Source organism: Argopecten irradians, chromosome 1, assembly GCF_041381155.1.
Source record: "Argopecten irradians isolate NY chromosome 1, Ai_NY, whole genome shotgun sequence".
In the NCBI taxonomy this organism is placed as follows: domain Eukaryota; kingdom Metazoa; phylum Mollusca; class Bivalvia; order Pectinida; family Pectinidae; genus Argopecten; species Argopecten irradians.
In genome coordinates, this window is record NC_091134.1 from 27,864,907 (window position 1) to 27,887,073 (window position 22,167).

At 35.6% G+C, this 22,167-nt stretch overlaps 2 protein-coding genes across 37 annotated transcripts in view; one reads left to right on the forward strand and one right to left on the reverse strand.

Annotated features, from left to right (window-relative positions):
* LOC138322797 (uncharacterized) overlaps nt 1-22,167 on the reverse strand; it is a 180,124-nt gene that overhangs the window by 149,366 nt on the left and 8,591 nt on the right. For all 36 annotated transcript variants that reach the window (XM_069267086.1, XM_069267047.1, XM_069266915.1 and 33 more), the window contains exons 4-29: nt 17,985-18,114; nt 17,633-17,693; nt 15,684-15,790; nt 15,050-15,132; nt 14,596-14,654; nt 14,168-14,289; nt 13,741-13,831; nt 13,429-13,540; nt 12,237-12,411; nt 11,081-11,270; nt 10,577-10,785; nt 10,227-10,345; nt 9,692-9,906; nt 9,235-9,380; nt 8,821-8,997; nt 8,406-8,564; nt 5,453-5,595; nt 5,108-5,178; nt 4,773-4,939; nt 4,073-4,239; nt 2,994-3,183; nt 2,493-2,657; nt 2,102-2,302; nt 1,461-1,608; nt 1,037-1,204; nt 533-684 (exon numbers count right to left, since the gene is read on the reverse strand). In XM_069267086.1, coding sequence (XP_069123187.1) covers nt 533-684; nt 1,037-1,204; nt 1,461-1,608; nt 2,102-2,302; nt 2,493-2,657; nt 2,994-3,183; nt 4,073-4,239; nt 4,773-4,939; nt 5,108-5,178; nt 5,453-5,595; nt 8,406-8,564; nt 8,821-8,997; nt 9,235-9,380; nt 9,692-9,906; nt 10,227-10,345; nt 10,577-10,785; nt 11,081-11,270; nt 12,237-12,411; nt 13,429-13,540; nt 13,741-13,831; nt 14,168-14,289; nt 14,596-14,654; nt 15,050-15,132; nt 15,684-15,790; nt 17,633-17,693; nt 17,985-18,114 — 3,727 coding nt within the window. The remainder of the gene's footprint in view (nt 1-532; nt 685-1,036; nt 1,205-1,460; nt 1,609-2,101; nt 2,303-2,492; nt 2,658-2,993; nt 3,184-4,072; nt 4,240-4,772; nt 4,940-5,107; nt 5,179-5,452; nt 5,596-8,405; nt 8,565-8,820; nt 8,998-9,234; nt 9,381-9,691; nt 9,907-10,226; nt 10,346-10,576; nt 10,786-11,080; nt 11,271-12,236; nt 12,412-13,428; nt 13,541-13,740; nt 13,832-14,167; nt 14,290-14,595; nt 14,655-15,049; nt 15,133-15,683; nt 15,791-17,632; nt 17,694-17,984; nt 18,115-22,167) is intronic.
* LOC138322957 (peroxisomal membrane protein PEX14-like) overlaps nt 21,720-22,167 on the forward strand; it is a 31,452-nt gene continuing 31,004 nt past the window's right edge. The window contains exon 1 of the mRNA XM_069267225.1: nt 21,720-21,794. Within this exon, the coding sequence (XP_069123326.1) occupies nt 21,735-21,794 (60 nt within the window). The 5' untranslated portion in view covers nt 21,720-21,734. The remainder of the gene's footprint in view (nt 21,795-22,167) is intronic.

Sequence of the window (22,167 nt, forward strand, 5' to 3'; positions counted from 1 at the left end):
AGAAAATAACTCTTTCCAGGGAGACAACTCTAGATGTATTCCGACACATAAGGACATAATTATCTTATTATATGGAACAAAATTAAAAGTAAAATATCTCTGTTAAAAGAACCCATGAAGATGTTTCCCAGCAACAATGTTGCTAGATTTGTTTGGCTACAAATAATAAGCAACAGCGCTGCCATTGATAGTTGACTTTGCAAATGACGTCAACTTCCGGTCACGTGAGAAGCTTCCAAGGGGTTATTTCCCTGGGGTTATTTCCCTTGGAAGTTATTTCCCTGGGGTTATTTCCCTTGCCTTCCAATTCCAGGGAAACGTCTAACTTATTCAATGTCATGTGATCAAGTTAAATCCAATCAGAACATTCTAAATGAAAGTGAGGTATAATAATATAGGATTTATAGTTTTACATCACTAAAACTAATGATCCTCTGTAAACACAATATTATACTATTTATTTCAGATAACTTTGTTCAATTAATGATGTAATTATTATACCACAGAGTCCCAAATATTTAGGTTTGTTTACCTTAATAGTTTTCATAACGTTGGCCATTTTTTCTTTGCTATCATCCATTCCCAAACGGTCTAGAAACTCAATGATGGTCCCCATACGCAACCTTCTGAGTGAAAACTTCTTCAGGAAACTGTCAGCTTTTTTTAACAAGTTTGAAAACAGTCCTGAAAATATCAATTTAAAAGAACAATTTATAATCCAACTATTCCAATATTCCCCACAATCAACACAATTTTCAGGCTTTGTCGTTTATCATATTAAGTATGTGGAAATGTCTTTTAATTAAAAGTTAGATTTCAACTTCAAAAAGCCATTTTAATTTTGGATAAGATTATTATTTTTCAACATTTTACAAGATCAAAGAGGCATTTCAGTTTTAGACAAAACTAAAAATGTCTTAATTTTAAATTCTACAATTATACTATTACTAACTTTGAAGCGTGGATTCTCATATAATTATCACCACTTGAAAATTAATTTTAACACCTGACCATTGTTCTACGAATCTATCATAACCTTTTTTCTGGCTGGTTGTAGGGGCGACAGTTGTGGTGGTCGTTGTAGTTGCGGGAGTGGCAGGATTATATGTGGTTGGACTTGGACATTGATCTTCGATGCCCTGATCTAAATCATCAGCTAATGTCGGCTGACTTTCCTTCTTCGCATACATTCCAGCTGGGTTTGCTGATAATATACAATTAAATCTTACATTGAAATTCAAAGAACAGCAGTCTTACCAAAACCACAGTTGACTTAAGTTTTTATTCACCAACCAAATTTGTTGCTTTTACAAAAACCCAATAGGCTAAAAAATGCATTTCTTTTCTAACTTGACCTGCAGTTCTGAAGATAATACATATACTTCCTATAGAACATCTTGATATGTATCAACAAGATTTCAAAAATTTAAGAAAACACTTCAGCAGATAGAATGAATTACCTTTGGCAGTCTCCACAGCCTGACCAGGATCCTGAGCTGTAGGAAGCTGAGGTAATGGTTTTATATCAGCATTGTCAAGTTGAGGACTTGTATCGTTCTGAGCCTGTCCTCCCAAACCAACAATGGTACCTTCTGCTATTGTCTCAAACTGAAATTAGTTATTGAAAATGCAAATGTCATTTGAAGGTCAAATGCAGTAACATCGTTCTAAAGTTCTCAAATACAGAAACAATGTTCTAAAGTTCTCAAATACAGTAACAACATGCAAAAGTTCTAAAACACAGTAACAACGTTCAAAAGTTCTCAAATACAGTAACAATGGCCTAAAGTTCTAAAATCGAACACAATTATTATCAGATGTAAATTAGATTTTAAGGTCAAATATTCAGAATCAAGATTGTACACTTTTACCTTTTACAAAAGTGGTTATTCATATTATCAATTACACTTAACTTAATGTCCATATTATTTGAATGTCAAATTCTTTAACAATGTCAGTAAATCTTAACGCTATCAGAAGGTCAAACACATATTCTACATAAAAACATTATCAATTACCCAACTGACAAGTTTCAAATATTATGTGATGGTCATTTGAAGGTTAAATAGTTTACACTAACTCTACAAAGACAAATTCTCACCTTATAAACAAGTCTATAATCGTCACAATGTTGGACCCACTGTGGAATGCCGGGGAATCGTGGCTCTAGGAACCGTGTCGGCTCCACAGGTTCAATCCCACTGTTCAGCAGACCACCAGTTTTAAACATGGCGAAATGGATGTGGTTATAACCAGTACACGGGGAACGTGTGACTTTCCCAATCACTTGACCTGCTGCAACCTAAAATCAGAATAATTTAGAGATCCAGTCCCTCTTAGATACAAAAATCAAAACATTTAGAGACAGCAACTCCACAAATCAAATATTTAGAGCCAATAGATCAATGAACAACTTCAGGTGCTTCTCAATCCTAAAATTGGGATCTTTAGTTTCTGAATCTTACTTTTGCGTTGTAACATGATCTACTTACCCGCTTTTCGATGTAGTTTGAGTCTTTAACCTTTAAGATGGTGTTGTTTGGTTTGACGTTAGTTATAACAATAACAATGTCCCGGAGCGATCCTCCAGTAGTGTTGATCCTCACCTCGTCAGCATTGTCAGTGATATACACCAAGCCGGGGAATGGTGCTACCACCTGGAATTATCAAAACTTTTATACAGTACTCCAAAAGTAGAACTGAACTCATGTAACAAAGTACAACTCTGTCAAAGGTTCTCACCCCAGTTTTAGGCAAAGACTCTGACCTGAATTTAATGTAGAAGTTTCTGACAGGTCAGAACATTTGACCTTAAATTGAGGGTCAAAGTGGCCAGAACCTTTGACTTAAGATAGAGGTCAGATTTTGAACCAAGTCTTGCAGAATGTTGCACAATATTATTTAAAGTCTTGTTACTTTTTGGTCCTGAATATGTACAACTTCCTTTAAACCATTTCATTAGGTCATTTTAAATTCAAGAATTGCCCTCTTACAGTCTGGCCTTCTTCCTTCATAAGGTCCACGCCTGCCAGTTCATATTCAGCTTGTCCACTCTTGTCCAGCTGGGAAGGGTAGAACCCCTCTTTACCACACCCACCTCCCTCCAGTCGGGTCGTTCGTGGGAAATCCTTGTGTGCTTTTGGACCAAATATTCTATCAACTATTGACCTGGCAAAATCATAGCTGGAAAGAGATAGAACATAACCAATGAATAAACCTTTTGAAGCCTTAAGGTACAACACAAGGTCCTCTTAAAGATCTCTGTTATTTATTATTAATCTAATTTCCCTGTTGTTTTCATTTACATGCAACAATTTAACTACTAGAATTTATTTCCTTGATGTTATGCTTGGTATCCCCGATGTTACATTTAACAATTGGTATTTGACCACAGAATTCCTTATATTAAAATCTTATTGAAATTGTTAGTGTTCTTCAGTCCAGTGAAGAGGATCTCTATTTAGATCCTGTATTGTTAAATAAACATAACTTTACTTCAATCTTAACCCTCAAAACTAATCTAATATTTCTCTGATGTAATATTAAGGTTGATCCTCAACATTCCATAACGCTATATTCAACCAACGATACTTGATTGTGCCTTCCTTTCCTTGGTGTTATGACTTTCAGTGTAACTTTCTGTATTTGATAATTCCATATTTATGCATATGACCTCTGTTATTTGAATGCAACCTTCCTTTGTGTTATAGTTTGGCCCTCAGTATTTGACCTGATATTTGTGTTATAGTTTAGCCCTCAGTATTTGACCTGATATTTGTGTTATAGTTTAGCCCTCAGTATTTGACCTGATATTTGTGTTATAGTTTAGCCTTCAGTATTTGACCCGATATTTGTGTTATAGTTTGGCCTTCAGTATTTGACCTGATATTTGTGTTATAGTTTAGCCCTCAGTATTTGACCTGATATTTGTGTTATAGTTTGGCCCTCAGTATTTGACCTGATATTTGTGTTATTGTTTGGCCCTCAGTATTTGACCTGATATTTGTGTTATTGTTTGGCCATCAGTATCAGTATTTGACCTGATAACTCCTAATGTTTTCTGTGACCTTACCCTTCCTTCAGTGTTGTATATGCCTCCTTGATGTTTTTGACAAGGTTAAACACATTTGCATACTCCCTGAGGAAGTTTTTGGCGAGGGAGCGGAGATCGTCGAATGGTTCTAACAGTTCGTCCCTAATGGCTGTCAGGTTGTTGAGTAACTCCTGTCTCGCTTGACTCTGGAATAAATCAATCTGATGTTCAGCAACACAAGGTAAAAACTAGAATACATTACAAAGTGGAAGAGAAAGGTGAATTTCCAAAGTAAAAATGTCTGCAGGATATAAACCTCCCTGCTTAGATAACTATGACAAGATATAACAGAATGGGGCACTAATGTCAGTAACACAGTATCTAATGTCAGGGATATTATATCTAGACTAGAAATTTTATTATAGAGAACCTACATAACATAACAATTTGTGTGTATATGTGAATGGGGCACTAATGTCAGGGACATTATATCTAGACTAGAAATTTTATTATAGAGAACCCACATAACATAAAAATGTGTGTGTCTTTTCTTTCATAGTTTGGAGCTATGATATATGTACAGAAATATCCATGTTAAGCCAACTGTGATATGTAAAACTTATTTCATTACTTATTTAATCGTTGTTCCACAGCGACCATGAAAACAACCAGAAGTTTCCACTTAATAATTTGTTATACAGTACAGGTAACAGTGTGTAGATAACTGGACCATTTATACCATTGTCATTTGTCCTCCCGTAAATTCAGCCACCAGATCTTCTCCTTCAGCAAATGGCTGGTTTACCCAGGCTGTACCCTCATCTTGTATGGCGTTCGATGCATTGAGAGACATCGCCACAATGATGTCAAATTGTTTCCCCAAGTCCCACCAATATGGTCTCTGGTCTGAAAGTTACATAATTATTGTGTCCTTATTTTCTGCACATAACCAAATTTTAACTTTTTTTTACTAATTATTATTACTTTTTATACTATCATATAATTGTTGACATGTCAAATAGTTTTCAGTTTATGTATTGAAGTATCTTACCCATTAATAATGAATGATCTTACCTTTTAAGAAGAAGCAGGCTTCCTGTGTTTTGTTCTTGGCCTCCAATAACTCTTTCACAGACATAAACACCCTGTAATATAGAACAATCATTTTCTCTAGTTAGATTTTTTCTTCCAATTCAACTAATTGTAGATCTTTTGCAAAATCTCATTCACATTTTTGGTTGGTTGACCTCAATTTACAGATGGGTGTCCATATTGCTTGTTATGTAGCCCGTCAATCAACAGGAAACTAAAGCATCCTGACCTTTAGTCTGAGAACTAGACAATCACTTCTATCTAACTTTCCGCGTTTAGACAAACCTGTTTACACAACAATGGTGTTACCATAGTAACTGTACTCACGTGACAACGCCCTTGCCTATTCCCATGATCGCCGTCTTTGGATCTCTTTTTATCACCGAGAAGCTATCTATGATATCTTTGATGGCCTCATATATCAGCTTAGCTTGCTGGGGTATGATGATCGTGACAGTTTCGACAAGTGTCTGAAATCATTCCAATTAAACACATTCAAATTTACTCAATCTACAACTTCATGGTAAGTTATTGAACTATAGAACAGCGAGTAAGTTACACACCCATATCTGCCTGTGGTAGGTTATGTTCATTATCTACATGTATTCTTATCCCATTAATATATTTCTTTTATCAGGAAAACCTATAGTTTCAAATCCTTTTTAATTCTAAGTACCCCTGTAAAACATTATTTAGACATCCTATACATTAATTACATCAAAGACCACAATGAAATTTGTTCCAAATTTAGCTTAGGATTATTTTTATACACACATTTAACATACAGTAAAGCATATATAATTGACCTTTGTATTTAGGACATTTTTGTTATATCCCTTGGGAGTCCTTTATAGACAGGTTTCTGGGCAAGCCTGGAACTCAGTTGACTGGGTGTGTTCTCCATTTGCCCACTTTTTAGAGAACAAAGAAAAGTGTTGGTATAGGAGAACAATGGAAAACCAATTATAGTCAGTTCCATATTAATTTTTACCTGTGCTTACCTGTGTTCGTTTACCTGAGCTACCTATAGTTTGTCAAAAGTGGGGAAATAGAGAGATACACTATACATGCATGTATACAGTACAGTACTATATAATACTTTGTGCATTTTTACAGACAAATATAAATAATATACTATGTTACATCTTTATAAATTTCACCATTAGAATGGTGAATTCAAGAACAAACTTGCGTCCAAGTTTTAGGAGAATTAAGTGTCAGAAAAAAGTCTTTTTTAACAAACTGTTGCAATTTCAAAAATTAGTTAAAAACAAATATGTGATATTTAGTAATAAACATATTCCACTATCATTACTATAAAGACTTTGTCAAGACGATAATGCTTTTAATATATATACATGTTGACATGAGCACTTATGTAGCTACAGATCGATATAGAGAATATATCACAAGATACTGTTTAACTCTATAGGATGATACATGTAACAATATATATATGTACATGTAGATACAAATGTATATTGTACTTGTATCTAATTAATTATACCATATACAGTTGTATACCATATATGTCAAACTGTACTGATGTCCCGAAATTCCAAATCTACAGTGACAAGAAAGTCTAACACACTGTATATATATTTGGTATGTTAGACATTGAAAAAAATCAATATATTTTTCATCAAGAGTGATATTTTTTAGAAAAATCCAGATGGTCGCTAAAATATCACACCTGATAAATTTTTTTTTATTATTTTTGTTTATACACAGCAAAAAATCTTAACCTAGGTTACATTGCTACATTTCAATAAGCTCTATCTATATACTGAATGCAGTCTCTTTCTTATCATGATGTTTGGTTCAAGCTGAGGTCAATGTCTAGACAAGTGCTAGTTATTTTCTTGGTCAAGGAATCTTTTGTTTTTATGTAAATTAGTATGCATACCAGACCCAATCAACAGGCTTGTCCACTCTAACCTTCCTATGGACCCCTATTGACTAGGGGCCAAACTAAAAATAGTTGAAATTAGAATAAGTGCAAGAACCAATCATGGCATGTATAATGCACGACGTCAGACATACAGATGCAACTGCCCTAATTGTGTAGCGTCAGTTTGGATGAAATTGTCAGGACATACGGATGCTCTTGTTATTCACTTCAGAGTTAAACAATTCCTGCAGGCTAATTTCTATTCCCTGGTACATTTGTCGCATCTTATTTTACTTCACCGTAACATATTGTATGTTGGCGACCCTAAACGAACTCTTGCATCATCACTATGGTGTTTGTAAACATAGCTTACATCATTGGAACATTTCTTGTGGTTTTGGTGGAGTATACAACTCTTCCATGACATTTTAGCTATTTTCTTGGAATAAGTGCCGAAGTTAAACTTTCATTGTCAAACATATCACCAATTGGCGGGTTAGCCTGCAGGAATTGTTTAACTCTGAAGTGAATAACAAGAGCATCCGTATGTCCTGACAATTTCATCCAAACTGACGCTACACAATTAGGGCAGTTGCATCTGTATGTCTGACGTCGTGCATTATACGTGCCATGATTGGTTCTTGCACTTATTCTAATTTCAACTATTTTTAGTTTGGCCCCTAGTCAATAGGGGTCCTTAGGAAGGTTAGAGTGGACAAGCCTGTTGATTGGGTCTGGTATGCATACTATTAAATTTACATAAAAACAAAAGATTCCTTGACCAAGAAAATAACTAGCACTTGTCTAGACATTGACCTCAGCTTGAACCAAACATCATGATAAGAAAGAGACTGCATTCAGTATATAGATAGAGCTTATTGAAATGTAGCAATGTAACCTAGGTTAAGATTTTTTGCTGTGTATAAACAAAAATAATAAATTTTTATTTTATACACAACAAAAACTGAATTTAGATTAAAGGGGTTTAATCGCTACTCTAACAAATTATAACATATGATATATATAGGTTCATGCACTTTACACACCACTTTCATACCTCACATCCTGTACTTAAGCAAACTAAACTACAAATTACAACATCTATATAATTTTGGCTCTCTTGGGGGCTGCTTATGTAACAAGACTCAAGTGATGAAGTTAAGGTTTCTTGGAACATCTCAAACTATGTCTAATTAAACCTATACTAATATGTATCACAGGTGAAATTCACAAGTAAAACACGGGTAAATCCAGAGTAACTTCTCTGAAATTGACTATAATCCTTGTCACAACATTCTGCTAATTATCAGATTATAAAAAGTGGGCAAATGGAGATACAGCCGTTGACTGTTTGTGATGTGCCATTTGATGTTCTGTACCGGTACTTACATTGTAGAAGTTCATGACATCAGTCTTGATATCAGAGTACAGTGTGGTGACTTTGTATATCAAATTCCTAAGAGGTCGTAGAAATTTTGGAATTTCGTTTTCATCCAATTGTCCAAACATGTACATGGCATTCATAGCCCTCACTCTTAGATCCCACACCTAGAACAGAAGAGAGATACATGCTATCAAAACTCACACTTTTTCTAGTAATACAAGTCAGTATTGCAACATGTCAACTGAAGTCCTCAACACTCAGTTAATTGAAGTTAAACTAAATAATCCAAGTAGGACATGTATGAATAAATTCAGTACTTGCACACAGATGTATTAAATTCTTTGGAATTGAATTTTTCTACATATACCTATGATGAGTGATAGTAACTTCATAACACATCATGTTCCAGGAATTTCTTACTTTGCCTGGTAGTTCTTGAAGAGCATCAACAAAATCCTGGACAATGTCTTTAATGGAGAAACTACCACTGATGATATCTTTGAACAGGTTCACACCCGACTCCACTGCACCGACAATGGCTTTGACAGATTTGTCAAAATCCTTTGCTAATTTTGCTATCTTTTTCATCTCTCCTTCCTGAAACATTAAATAAATATCAGGCTTGTATTTCATTTTCAATACTCCAAATTCTTTAAATGAATTTTTATAACAAGAAATAACAAACTTCACACATTTGCAAACAAGTCTCATATATTTCACATTTGTCTCTTTTTATTGAAGTTTATAGTTTTAGGCTCAAAAAAAAATTCTCACCTTAAAACTTAACAATGTAGTGTAAACTTACTTATTCTAATAGCAAATTATTTTTGTTACCTGCAATATATTGATGTCATAGTTAGTTTCTCCTTTAAAACAAATCCTTGCCACAAAGAAGTCGAGGTTCCTTCCTAACAGGCCCAGATGTACTCTAGCATATGCCTCGTCGTGGACATTCAGGCGGATATGACCACTCAGAGGAGCTGTACAAAAACATGTAAAATCTTTTTTAACACAAGGTATAATTCTGGTTCTGTATACAGTACTAGGTAGAGAATAGCTAGACCAGATTAGATATAACACTAAATACCCTTACTTTTATGGTAGAAACATACAAATGTAACTCTTACCTAAATATAAATTTATTTTTATTAGAACTAGAATTACTGTAAGATATAAAGCACCTATCTCATTATAAAATGGAATTAGGATAAGATGGGACAGCAACATAACATGACAGTAAATGGGACAAACATGTGCAACACACATAAAGGGGCAAAATAACTAAACTTACCAATGCTGATATCTAGAACATTGACCATGATCACTCCAAAAGAAGCCCCCAGTTGTTCTGATCCCAACAGTTTCCTCCAATCAACACTTGGAGCCTCTAAGTGAAACGAAAGGAATTCTGCGTTTCCACGGCGACGGCGGTGGTGGGTTTGTAGATCGTAAACTCCAGCAGAATATGGGTCCACTATCATGCTTGTTCCATTGGGAGTTTTTACCCTGCCATTCAAACATTGAATCATTTAATGATCTTCATTTGAACCAAAACAGATACCTATAAATGGTAATTCAATGTTATATGTATCTTCTGTTTCCGATTTTATTTTCCAAGAAGAGATCTCCAGTAGAACCATCAAATACTAACAATATATACTTCTATGATATAAATCCCCCCTCCTTTATATGACACAATAAACATTGAAGATAGACAAAGGCATGTTTTATTTAAATGTTAGATTGATGATGTCGTAAAAGTTATCTTAAAAATAATTACCAGTATTTTATTACATGTGAATATTTGTTGTTTATATTATACTGACCTGGTATCCACTGGTGCTATGATACTGGACTTGGGATGAGCTTGGTAGAGGAGGATAGCTTCATACCGAACATTCTCATCATCGTCTCCTATAGCCGCATTCAGCAGGACGTTAGCAGCCTGTGGATAAAGAATAAAATGAGGAAACATAAAGCTTTGTGGAATCACTCTATTATAAAAAGTTTAATTACCAAAGTTTGAATCATGTTAAGCAGACATCCCAGCAAAGCAGAAAGACATCAAGAATCTCCTTGCAGGAAAAATTCATTGGTGGCACAACTCCTTACACATAACAATAATTGTATATTTTGTCTACTTTCTCCTGAATAATGCAACATTACATGAACCCACCTCTTGATGATGGTACTTCCTCAGGGCGTGACACCCGGCCCGTTTGATCCAGGGAGAGTTTGTAGTGTTGATATGTGACATAATGTACACAAACGATTCGTCCAATCTAGCGTTGCCAAGGGTCTCCAGTAGAACAGCACGCTTTCTGTCGTACTCGATCTGTTCTGCTTCAGTCATGACGGCCCTTTTACTTCTGTACTCCCATGGGTCTGTTGATCAATTACACAAAATATTAAAACACAAGAAAGTAAGATTTTAAATTTCAGAATGATGAATCATGTTTTTGTATTTATACGACAATTAATTTCTTATTGGCATGTTCTTTCATATTTGAAGCTCCATTGGCTAAGTGGTTAAGGTGTCACACTATCGGTCACAGGTTTGAGGCTGAAGTGGATCAATTGCCAGGTATTGACAGGCAATTTACTATAATTCTGTAGAATCTCAAGCATGCCTGCAAACCATGACCATAGCTGATATAGGGATAATCATCAAATTATTCACCATGAAGTCCGACCATATCATGCACTTTGTCCATTAGCCACAACGCTCGATCCTTGTAGCCTGCTTTGGTCAGTTTGTAAGCCACAGAGCCCAGAGCCAGCATCGTTCTGTGGTAGGTATCACGATCCTTGAAGGACTTGGGGAACTTCCAGGGGTTAAAAACTATGTCCTCCATGGTCGTTAGAATGTCCTGTAATTAGAAAATTAGTTTAAATCTAAATATCTACTTCAAAACACTGAATGCAAATTCTGAATAGTAATTGTACATTTGCATTTAATTTCTTGTTACAGAAAAACTCAAATATCTGCTAAAACTCAAACATACCATCACAATTCTTTTGTTAAAGGGACAATTCACTCAGGCTAATTCTTTTACATAATCAAGAAGCAAAATATAGCATAAATATATTGTTCTACATTTCTTATGAAACATATTACATAAAACATTGACAAATTCCACGACATTGTTTAGTATTTTAATTAATATCGTTGAAATATCAAATCGTTGATCAATACGATTCAGCAGGTACAATATGGACGCTGTACCCATACCCGAGCCTAAGTCACGCACGTTGAACAAAAAAACTACATAACCACTGTGAAGGTGATAAAATGATTTTTAGACAAGACAATTCACCTAATAAGGTAAACATACTACTGTCAGAGCGATTTGAGAAGTTCTAGACAACATTTGCATTACTCTGCGAGCAAGGGACAGGGTTCGGCATACAAGAAGTTCGACCACAATGTGTAATGGCGGACTGCGAGCGAGTTTGAACATCTACACACATGTCACCACCATGGGCTTTTCAGGCATATCACAGTAAAACTGACTAATCTAATTTTCATTAGAACTGGGTTTTTTCCGATATTTGTTCAAATTTTAATGTTCTCTTAGACTGAATTGTCCCTTTAAGTGGATTGAAAACATTTTGTTTACAAACCAAAATTTTAACAATCGCCATCTGTTTTCCTACCAAAAATTCATTACTTACAAAAAACTCTTTTGACAGTATCACACACTAAAACAAACAAGGGATTATGTAGTGTATACCAGTTCATATCACTAACCTCTCTCTAAGACTATTATTTACATTAGGTTTAAAGTGGTTCTAAAACAAATTAAGTAAAACTAAACAGTTCTACAGTATATGACCTCTGTAGGGACGGTATCCACGCCGACCACGTGTACCAACAGTCGCTGGATGAGGATGTGGTCAGGTTCTGGGTTGAGTAAAATGTGTTTGGCCAGAAGATCTTGGGCATGCTCCGTCCATATTACTCCAAAAACATCCAGTATTATCCGAATATCAGCCTGGTTCCTGTTTAGGCTAAAACAGAATGGAATTTAAATCAAGGAATATTTATTGATGTTCAGATTTACCCAATTTTAATATGTGGGGAAAGGTCATGAAAATTAGACCACATGAGCAAAGCATCTGTTTCAAAATTAGCAGAGTTTAAATCAAAGTTTCAAGGAATAATGTTACACTGTAGCTCTTAATCTGTCATGAAATTTAAGATCAGGATAAAATTATCAAATTAGGCTCATACAAATTTCATAGACACAATAACTCATAGCCCAAAATAGGCAATTTTAGTTCAGAAAACAGATCAGGACTGTGCTGTTGTGATTTTCTTTTTTCAGTGAGGTAGCCATCAGCTACTAAACAGATAAATTATATTCCAAAATTATCATAATTGTTCACATTCACAGAGTTATAAACCCAGTAAACAAAATATTGTTCCTTATACATCCATAGCAGGAACTGAATTCAACTGAACCTTGAAGATCATGTATTTCAAATGGCAAATTATACGTCTGTTCAGGACCACAATCTGACCTCTCTTAACCAGTAACCATAGACTAGACTAAAGGTCATAGACTAAAGGTTAAGAGTTCAGTGGTCCATGGTTCCAGTTATAGTATGTTTGATCCAGATTTCTTCTTGTAGAATAACCACATCACACAAATATCAGTGTTTTTCCTGGGTATTTTGGGAAATTGCCACCTGGTAAAAATTGGGAAATTTTGTGCGATAATAGTATGAAGTGAAAAATGTTAATGGTGTTCATGGAAATTTTGAAAAAGGTAGAAATAAACCATTATTATTCTTGTCTAACATAAGAATCAAGTGTAAGAATGTATACTAAAATAGACGTTCAGACTTGGGATTTCCGGATTTTTTTTGTTTCGTCACACAAAATAGGGTCAACTCACTGATTTGGGAAATTTAGACTTAGATTTGGGAAAAAATAACAAGAAATGCAATCGGGAATGGGGCCTTATTTCGGCCCTAAATATATAGGCAGGAAAAACACTGAATATCCAATATAAAAACACTTACACACGGCTCATGGTAGTGAAGTAATACTCAGCTATTTTAGTCTGCTCAGTTTCAGGCAAGCTTTTCACAATATCAACAATCTTGAAGAAACACACATTCAACATGGGAGAGCCTGTAAACAAATATTCAAATAAAAGTGAATGTTATGTATCTCTAGAAGTTTTCAAGCAGATACAATGTTAAGATAGGATTCTAACAGTAACACAGTATTGCATGTACCACCATATGACAATGGTAGTCTTGGTAAATAATTATATATGATCACTAGGTGTTTTAGTGAACTTTAAAATGTTATCTTTGTTTTATGCTCACCTTGATCTGGTTGGTTCCTCATACATGTAAGATTGCCACGGATATCACGCCAAGCACTTTCAATATCAACTTTCATCTTTTTCGGAGTGAACTGAAAGGCAGGTGAAATGGCGTTTTAATAATTAGTCTTAAATTTCGAATATTTTCAATTTTATTTTAACTAAAACTCATTAGCTTTCATTTCCCGCACTATTGTGTTGTAACACCAACTTTCATTTGGGCCAGATGACTTCATGATAATGACGTTTGTTCGTAGAACTATTTTGGGCCATGTAAAAGAAACTTTACATTTGAGACATCATAACTGAGCTCAAAATCATGTAGGAAATTTTGCATGAAATTTTCTTGTTACACAGAATCAAGTTTTTGCAAGTATCAGAAAGATTTTGTAGTGAAGAAGACTTTGTTTTCTAATGGAGGCACAAACCTTGTCGATATGGATACTCCCGACATTGAGACCGGTTTCTGGTCTAGTCCACATGTCTCTGGCACTGTACCGTGTTAAAAACTTCAGATGCCCCTTACTCATGGCAGACATCTCAGGGTAAGCTGAAATATTAAAACATCTTAATAAAGAAAAGGGTCAAAATAAAAATGTTAATGCTTAAAAATACATACCAGCACTAATACAGTCTTATACATATATTTGTCAGGGGTTAAAAATTTTGTTGATGGAAGCTATGATGGAATGCAGAAAATCTTAACTTGACTAAACTTATAATACGTTGGAGGATCCCTTATTGTCTTTACCTCGCCTGTTTCATGGTATGATATGGACTCACAGTAAGCATACTCAGGTGTTAAAATCCCGAGAAAAACTAATAAAACAATAAAATATTATCAAATAATACTTACCCATGGTGCTGAAATCGTTCACTGCTTTCACTCGACGCATGCCATAGTGTGGATCAAAACTGAAGGAACAAACACCAAGCATATTAATAATGCTATTTCCTTTACTTTTACATTGCTACTTTTACATTGCTACTACCATCTGATCCCAAATATTAAAATCGATATAAAATATGATTATGAGTATAGTCAACACTATTATTCCATGGTCGGTTTTTTTCCAAAGAATTGTTTGGACATAAACTTACTCAGTTGGATGTGAGGGAATTGTTTGGACATAAACTTACTCAGTTGGATGTGAGGGAATTGTTTGGATATAAATTTACTCCGTTGGATGTGAAGGAATTGTTTGGATGTAAACTTACTCCGTTGGATGCGAGGGAATTGTTTGGATATAAATTTACTCCATTGGATGTACTCCGTTGGATGTGAGGGAATTGTTTGGATGAAAACTTACTCTTTTGGATGTGACGGAGATGTAAAGTCTTCCTCTACCATTACTGAATGTATGGTACCTAAGCTGTCGTGGAAATCCATTGTCTGAAAATGAAAAATTGATTGTAAATAATTGAAAAACAACATCAATTTAAATAAGTTTGCTTTCAGTTACATATTTCAGAAATTCATTTTTAAATGCTTTATCTGTACTTTCTTCATGTGGATATTACAATTTTAACCCCCATGGATTTCTCAGATTTCATTCCGCTTATGATTGATCTGGTGTTTCCATTAGAAACTCTTGAATTGGGTCTATAATGTTTTTACTTTAACTGATTTGAAAACAACCATAAAATTTTAAACACCTGCTTAGTTCTTGGCAACTAAACTTGATCCATGCAAGAAGAAATCACATCCACTTGTCTGATAGACAAGTGCTTTAAAAAAATTCTGTTGGTATGAATATAAATTTGTTACTCATCAAAATGACACATAGGAGTCAAATAAATCAGAACACTTCTATTTGATTGGAAATAATTATGGGTGTCCCTCAAATTTAGGATTTTTCCTTAATATGATCATACAGGACAAATCCAACATCCAAATATTGAACAATTCATACAACATTTAGCAGTAAATGAGAAACACACTACCTTAACATATTTCCCTTTAGCGTTTGGTACGGGGTGGGAGTGTCGGACCTTCTTGAAGGACGTGCCCTCAGACAGTGGCAATATTGTGTATGTTGCATTATGGTAACCTGTCAGCAAAATGTTTAATTAAAATACAAAATGCATACACTTATTTCAATTGCAATCTCTATATTATGAGCATTTCTTCACTTATTCAATTCTGAAGACTCGTCTGAAGTCTTCATATTAAACAGCTAGAATGATTCAATGACAATTTCAAAATTAACAAGGACGTAGTCATTCAGATCCCCCGCCAATGGAGATATCAAAGCTGAAGTAAGTTTGATTGTGGAGACTTATGTGTATGAAAAAAAAACCCAGGAAAAAGGAAGTTGAGCTAAAGAAAGATGAAGTATAATTCAAGTAGAGCGGGGCTGCAATTGTTGAATCAGGTATACAGCCTTGACATTTATATTAGACTATATACACAAAGATGGGTGGAGTTTTGCAAAGTAACATTTACCATTTACCATGATATTTTCAGCAATGTTTCCATGGTAACGGAAAAAGTGCAAAAAATGAAAACCTAAAAATAGCAAAAGGTACTACTAGACCATAAAGAGAAAGTGTCTATGAAGTTTCGTGGAAATATCTCTGCTGGTTTTAGAGTTATGCTCCGGAAATGAACCTGCTACAAAAATATGATATTTTCAGCAATGTTTCTATGGTTACAGAAAAAAGCACAAAAAGTGAAAACCTAAAGATAGCAAAAGGCACTACTAGACCATAAGAACAATGTGTCTATGAAGTTTCATGGAAATATCTCTACTGGTTTTAGAGTTGTGCTCCGGAAATGATTCTTACACAAAAATCTGCCATTTTCAGCAATGTTTCCATGGTTACAGAAAAAAGTACAAAAAGTGAAAACCTTAAAATAGCAAAAGGCACTACTAGACCATAAGGCTAATGTGCCTATGGAGTTCCGTGCATATATCTCAACCAGTTTTCCAGTTATGCTGCGGAAACGAACCTGGTACAAAAATATGATATTTTCAGCAATGTTTCCATGGTTACGGAAAAAGTGCAAAAAATGAAAACCTAAAAATAGCAAAAGCCACTACTAGACCATAAGAACAATGTGTCTGTGAAGTTTCATGGAAATATCTCTGTGGTTTTAAAGTTGTGCTCCGGAAACGATTCTTACACAAAAATCTGCCATTTTCAGCAATGTTTCCATGGTTACAGAAAAAAGTACAAAAAGTGAAAACCTTAAAATAGCAAAAGGCACTACCAGACCATAAGATCAATGTGTCTATGAAGTTTCGTGGAAATATCTCTTCTGGTTTTAAAGTTATGCTCCGGAAACGAACCTGGTACAAAAATATGATATTTTCAGCAATGTTTCCATGGTTACGGAAAAAATGCAAAAAATGAAAAACCTAAAAATAGCAAAAGGCACTACTAGACCATAAGACCAATGTGTGTATGAAGTTTCGTGGAAATATCTCTACTGGTTTTAGAGTTATGCTCCAGAAACAATTCGTACGGACGGAAAGACGGACGGACGGACGGAACCCATTTGTATATCCCCCCCGCCAACTCCGTTGGGCGGGGGATAACAAGCTAAAGTTCACTTAGATTCACACTGGAACACACGAGAGCATTACACATGGGAAGTACCTTACACCAGAAGCTATTCTTATCTAAGATGTCTGTTAGCATAAAGAAACTAGATCTAGAAAAGTTGAAATGAAATGTGCACACATATTGTGCCACAACATAAAAAGATTCAATTTTGAAAAGTTAAAGTTAACAAAAAGCAACAATGAAATGATGTAGCAAATGTCCTTTATGACCAATTTAATATAATGTTTCGATACACCGTTGCTTATTTAGTTGATTCTTTAGCATGAAATACTAATTTTTTACTGGCAAGGAAACAACATCCACAAAAATCAATTAAAACAAACCTTCATGGCCGAACTCTTCCACATCATAGCTCCATCCATCTGCACCATAACTACCAGGCACCTGTGAAAAACATACAAAAGAAGTAAATAAAGAACTGAAGCTATCCTAATAGGGAGAATTTCTGTTGTCATTTGGTAGAATCACTAGAATGAGAGATTAGTAAAGTATAGACTCAGGTCGAAGGTCACAGTTTTTATCACAGTGACTGCACAGTTCTCTCACTTCTGTTGCAGTTTAATCTATTTCAAGTTTGAGTGATGGTTTTGCAATTAAGTTGTGGTCTTTTTTTATTTTTTTTTCCCAGCACTAAAAATGATATAAATGAGTTAACAATCCAAGTTGACATAATACCTCATTTTTATCATGAAGTTTCCCTGCCAGCAGTGCTGCAAAGCCCTTTTTGATGGCGATTACTTCATCATCCTCCTTAGGGTGATAGACACGTAGGATTTCTCCATGGGGACTAATCACAAATGAAAACCTGAAACCAATATAATACAGCAAGTACAAAATTTGACTTAACCCATGCAGGTCAATGGTATTTTATATGTCAAATCACATCTTAATTTTGTATACTGTACCTTTACTAAAATTACTGGTATTTCAATAGCTGGTTGAATCGGCTTAATGTCCTAATATTTAGTAACAATAGGATCATTTCAAGACAACCTACGGTATACACAATACTATGTTGCATATGTTAATGTCTATATAATGTTTTGGGAGACTGCAGAATATTCATGTTGCGTCTCCTAGTGATATTATAGTGAGGCTTTTACCCTTTTCATACTGTGCTATCTCACTGAAGCATGCTGCCAAAGTTACATACCTAAAGCAGGCAAACCAGTCATCCCACTCCCTTTTTATCTGCTAAGCAGGAGTTGAAACTAGCTATATATATATATATGTAACCAATTTAATAGACTATTGTCTTGGCCAGGGGAGAGAACCCAACGCATTCCTCACAGTGACCACTCAACTCAAGGCCAAAAAGTGAAGCAATTTCAAGGGAGATCTTCTTCCAGGGAGGTGGCATCAATGTATTATTTTTTTTTATACATTGTATATATATAGATAAAAACAGGCCGCGTATATTATTATGGGAGGTTGTGTCTAGCCAGGGTTGTCCGGAACTTGTCAAGGACAGGCTCCTGAGCTGGAGATATTGGTAATGAGTTCCACTCGATGATGGTACAAGGGAAGAATGAAAATTTGTATAGGTTTTTGTTAGAAAGTATCTGATTTAATCTGTGTGCGCCTCTTGTTCTCCTGTTACCTGATGTTATATGTTGTGATGGGTCGATATCCACATGCTTATTTATGATTTTCTGTAGCATGATAATTCTGGCTTTGGCTCTGTAGCCAGGGGTTCCCAGTTTAAAGATGTTATCATGTTGGTGACACAACCTGGTTCCCTATTTCTATATTGGTTGTAAACATACCTTGCAGCCGTCTCTGGATGTTTTTGAATGCTAGGATTTGATCTGATGTGTATGGATCCCAGCAGGATGCTGCATATTCGAGAGATGGTCTTACAAGTGTGGTGTATGTGTCAGCTATATACATGAGTGTCTGCTTTAGTTTCCTTGTGCATGATGACATATTGCGTAAAAGGAATCATAAAGTTTTTTTGGCCTGATTTGTTTAGGTATTAATGGCAGAAAAAGTCAGAAAGAAAAAAGACAATATCGGAATAACTTGTAAATCGATTGCTCCTGGGTTATGGGTTCAAAACCAGCTGCACCCTGAACTTTAATTTACACTTCAAAAATGGTCTGTGTTCGGTCTTCTTGATTTACGAGATTAAGATAAAATTTGTTTTAAATGATCATTTCTTGATCACAGTCATCACTTCCTAGCAAATCTACAAATTTAAAATCCATATTGAATTCAGATCGAGTCATCATCATGGCCTCGACCTCTGAACTCCGTAAACACTGTGTCCTTGACATTAATGTAAAATTTTACAATTTTTTTGTAGTTTTATTTGCTCTAATGCCACACAAGATATAATCATACGCACAAATACTAATATACCCGGTAAACGACTTTCTCAAACTATTAGATCATCCGGGTGGTCATTCAGTGTTTGTAAACAAACACACGTGTGTATCGATCGATGTGAGGAGTATTTCACACCGACCGTCGAAATATCAGGTAAAACATCTATATAGCTATATATATCTGGTCTGCTCGTATAAAATATCATCTTTACATTTAACATTACATTTGCATAAGTTTGAAAATTCAATTCTGATCACTCATCTGAATCGAAGCAGCTACCATTTTCCCTTCTTGCTTACTCACAGGCGAATTATTACACTGCGCATGCGCAAAATTTTCAGCATCATTTTGGCGGGAAAACAGCTGCAGGTAGCCTACTATGCGCGCACGCTATCGATGAAGTTGACAAAGATGCAGTGAAAAAGAATGATTTTGTTTTTTTGGAATATTCTAGATATTTTTCTATGAGAAAACATTATAAGAATAATCTTTTATTCATTGATTGATTTGTTTTGAATCATATGCATCTATTTCAAGCCGAGAAAAATATTAGATTTAGATTCTTTACATATCATATCAATTTTGTGTACTTGAGAGGGTTGCAGGGGCGTAGGAAGCGGGGGTGGGGGAACTGCCCCCCCCCCGTTCCCCAGGACGGGGGGGGGGGCAAACATTTTTTTTTGCCCCCCCCCCCCCCCCCCATTTTCGCCGACTGAAATTTTCTAAAAGTGCTTATTTGAAAGAAAAAAGAGTCCTCCTGCACATTTTTCGTACTTCATTCTAGAAAATTTTCCGCTGCGCGGCGCATTTCCTAACACGTTAAAGCACATAATGTCAAACCTTAAATAGTCAAAATTCAATACACAGAACTAGACTAAAATGTCCATCAAAGGATTCTATGTACTGTTTAAAAAATGTCTCTTAAAAGATCAATTTGTTTATGTCTTAGCGAGACAATTGATTCATTTTTTATGTTACACAACCATGTGCCGATGTTGTGAAGCCGGTGTATTCAGATCGAGTAGGGTTGCATAATGTTTTGACGACACAATTATCATTTCTAAATGCAAGTAGCTTTAAATCGAAAAATTACCATGTTAAGAACGCTTTATAATCATCAAAATACATCGTAAAACTCATCTCAGCCATTCTATATCGTAATTTTTTCTCGGGGGAGACCCCCGGACCCCCCCCCCCCCCCCCCACAAACACCAAAATCTCACGCTTTCGGGCGCTCGCAAATTCATCAAAACTCATTTAAGCTATTCTAGATCGTAATATTTTTCCTGGAGGAGGCCCCGGACCACCCAAACACCAAAATCTCGCGCTTTCGGGCGCTCGTAAAATCATCAAAATACATTGTAAAACTCATCTCAGCCATTCTAAATTACAATATTTTTTCCCAGGGGTCACCCTCAGACATCTAAAACACCAAAATCTCGCGCCTTCGGCGCTCACACGCTAATTTGGCCAATTTGCGTATTCGTTAATTTCCTTTTAGCGACCCCACTGTCTATAAATGTGTACAAGGATTAAATTTACTGATATATGAAAAATGTACATAAAGTATATATGGTTGGGAGTTGAATTAATCTCCTTCGTAGGTGGGGCGGGGTGGGGGTGTTACAAAATATTGAGGACCTTTGCCCCCCCCCCCCCCCCCCCCCCCCCCCCCCCCCCCATACGTTTCATCTTCCTACGCCACTGGGTTGTCTTTGAGAAGTGGAACGTTACATTTTCAACCGAATTTTATAAGTGCGGCCAACATCAGTGAAGCGTTAGGTTACACGTGTTCACGAAGAAAGTTGCGAAAATACAATATGCGGGGAAAGATACGGAACGCACTGATAAAATCGAACATGGGTGAATGTGATTTGCACATAGCACTATCAAATTTTGGTATCGTTTATGTCTTTTGAAAAAAGAACACAGAAATTTAAAAAAAAAATATTGAACTTATACAGGAAGTCGGACGTCAGCGATTTCTTCCAACTCTTTTGTCATTTCACAATGCGTACTTTCTATTTAACACGAATCAACATCTTCCGTATTTTCGTATTTAGCGAAGAATATTACGAGAGAGACATCGATTATATAATGCCTTTTCTGAAATATTCACATAAAGTTTGCATCAAACAACGACTGGCGATCGTGAAGGTAGGTAATACTGACACTGTTAATCCATTAATTACCGAAAGACTTGATCCGACACTTGTATAAACACAGGTCTTGAGCTATTATCCGTGACGGTCGGTGCAGTCAGGTGTGACACAGGTATCAAGGGCCGAACACCTGTTCGACGAATGCATGGGTACATACTATGTATTTGCTCAAACAGTGATATATTTCTGTTCGAGGAATAAGGGGTATTCGACGAATAGCTGTTCGAGCTATCCGGGGTTTTGTTACATAGATTATATAGGGACACGGTCGGGACCGTACGACCAGTTCGACGAATAGGGGGTATTCGAGGAATCCGGGTTCGAGTTAGAGGGGTTTTACTGTAATTGATTTACGGAACAATTTCGGG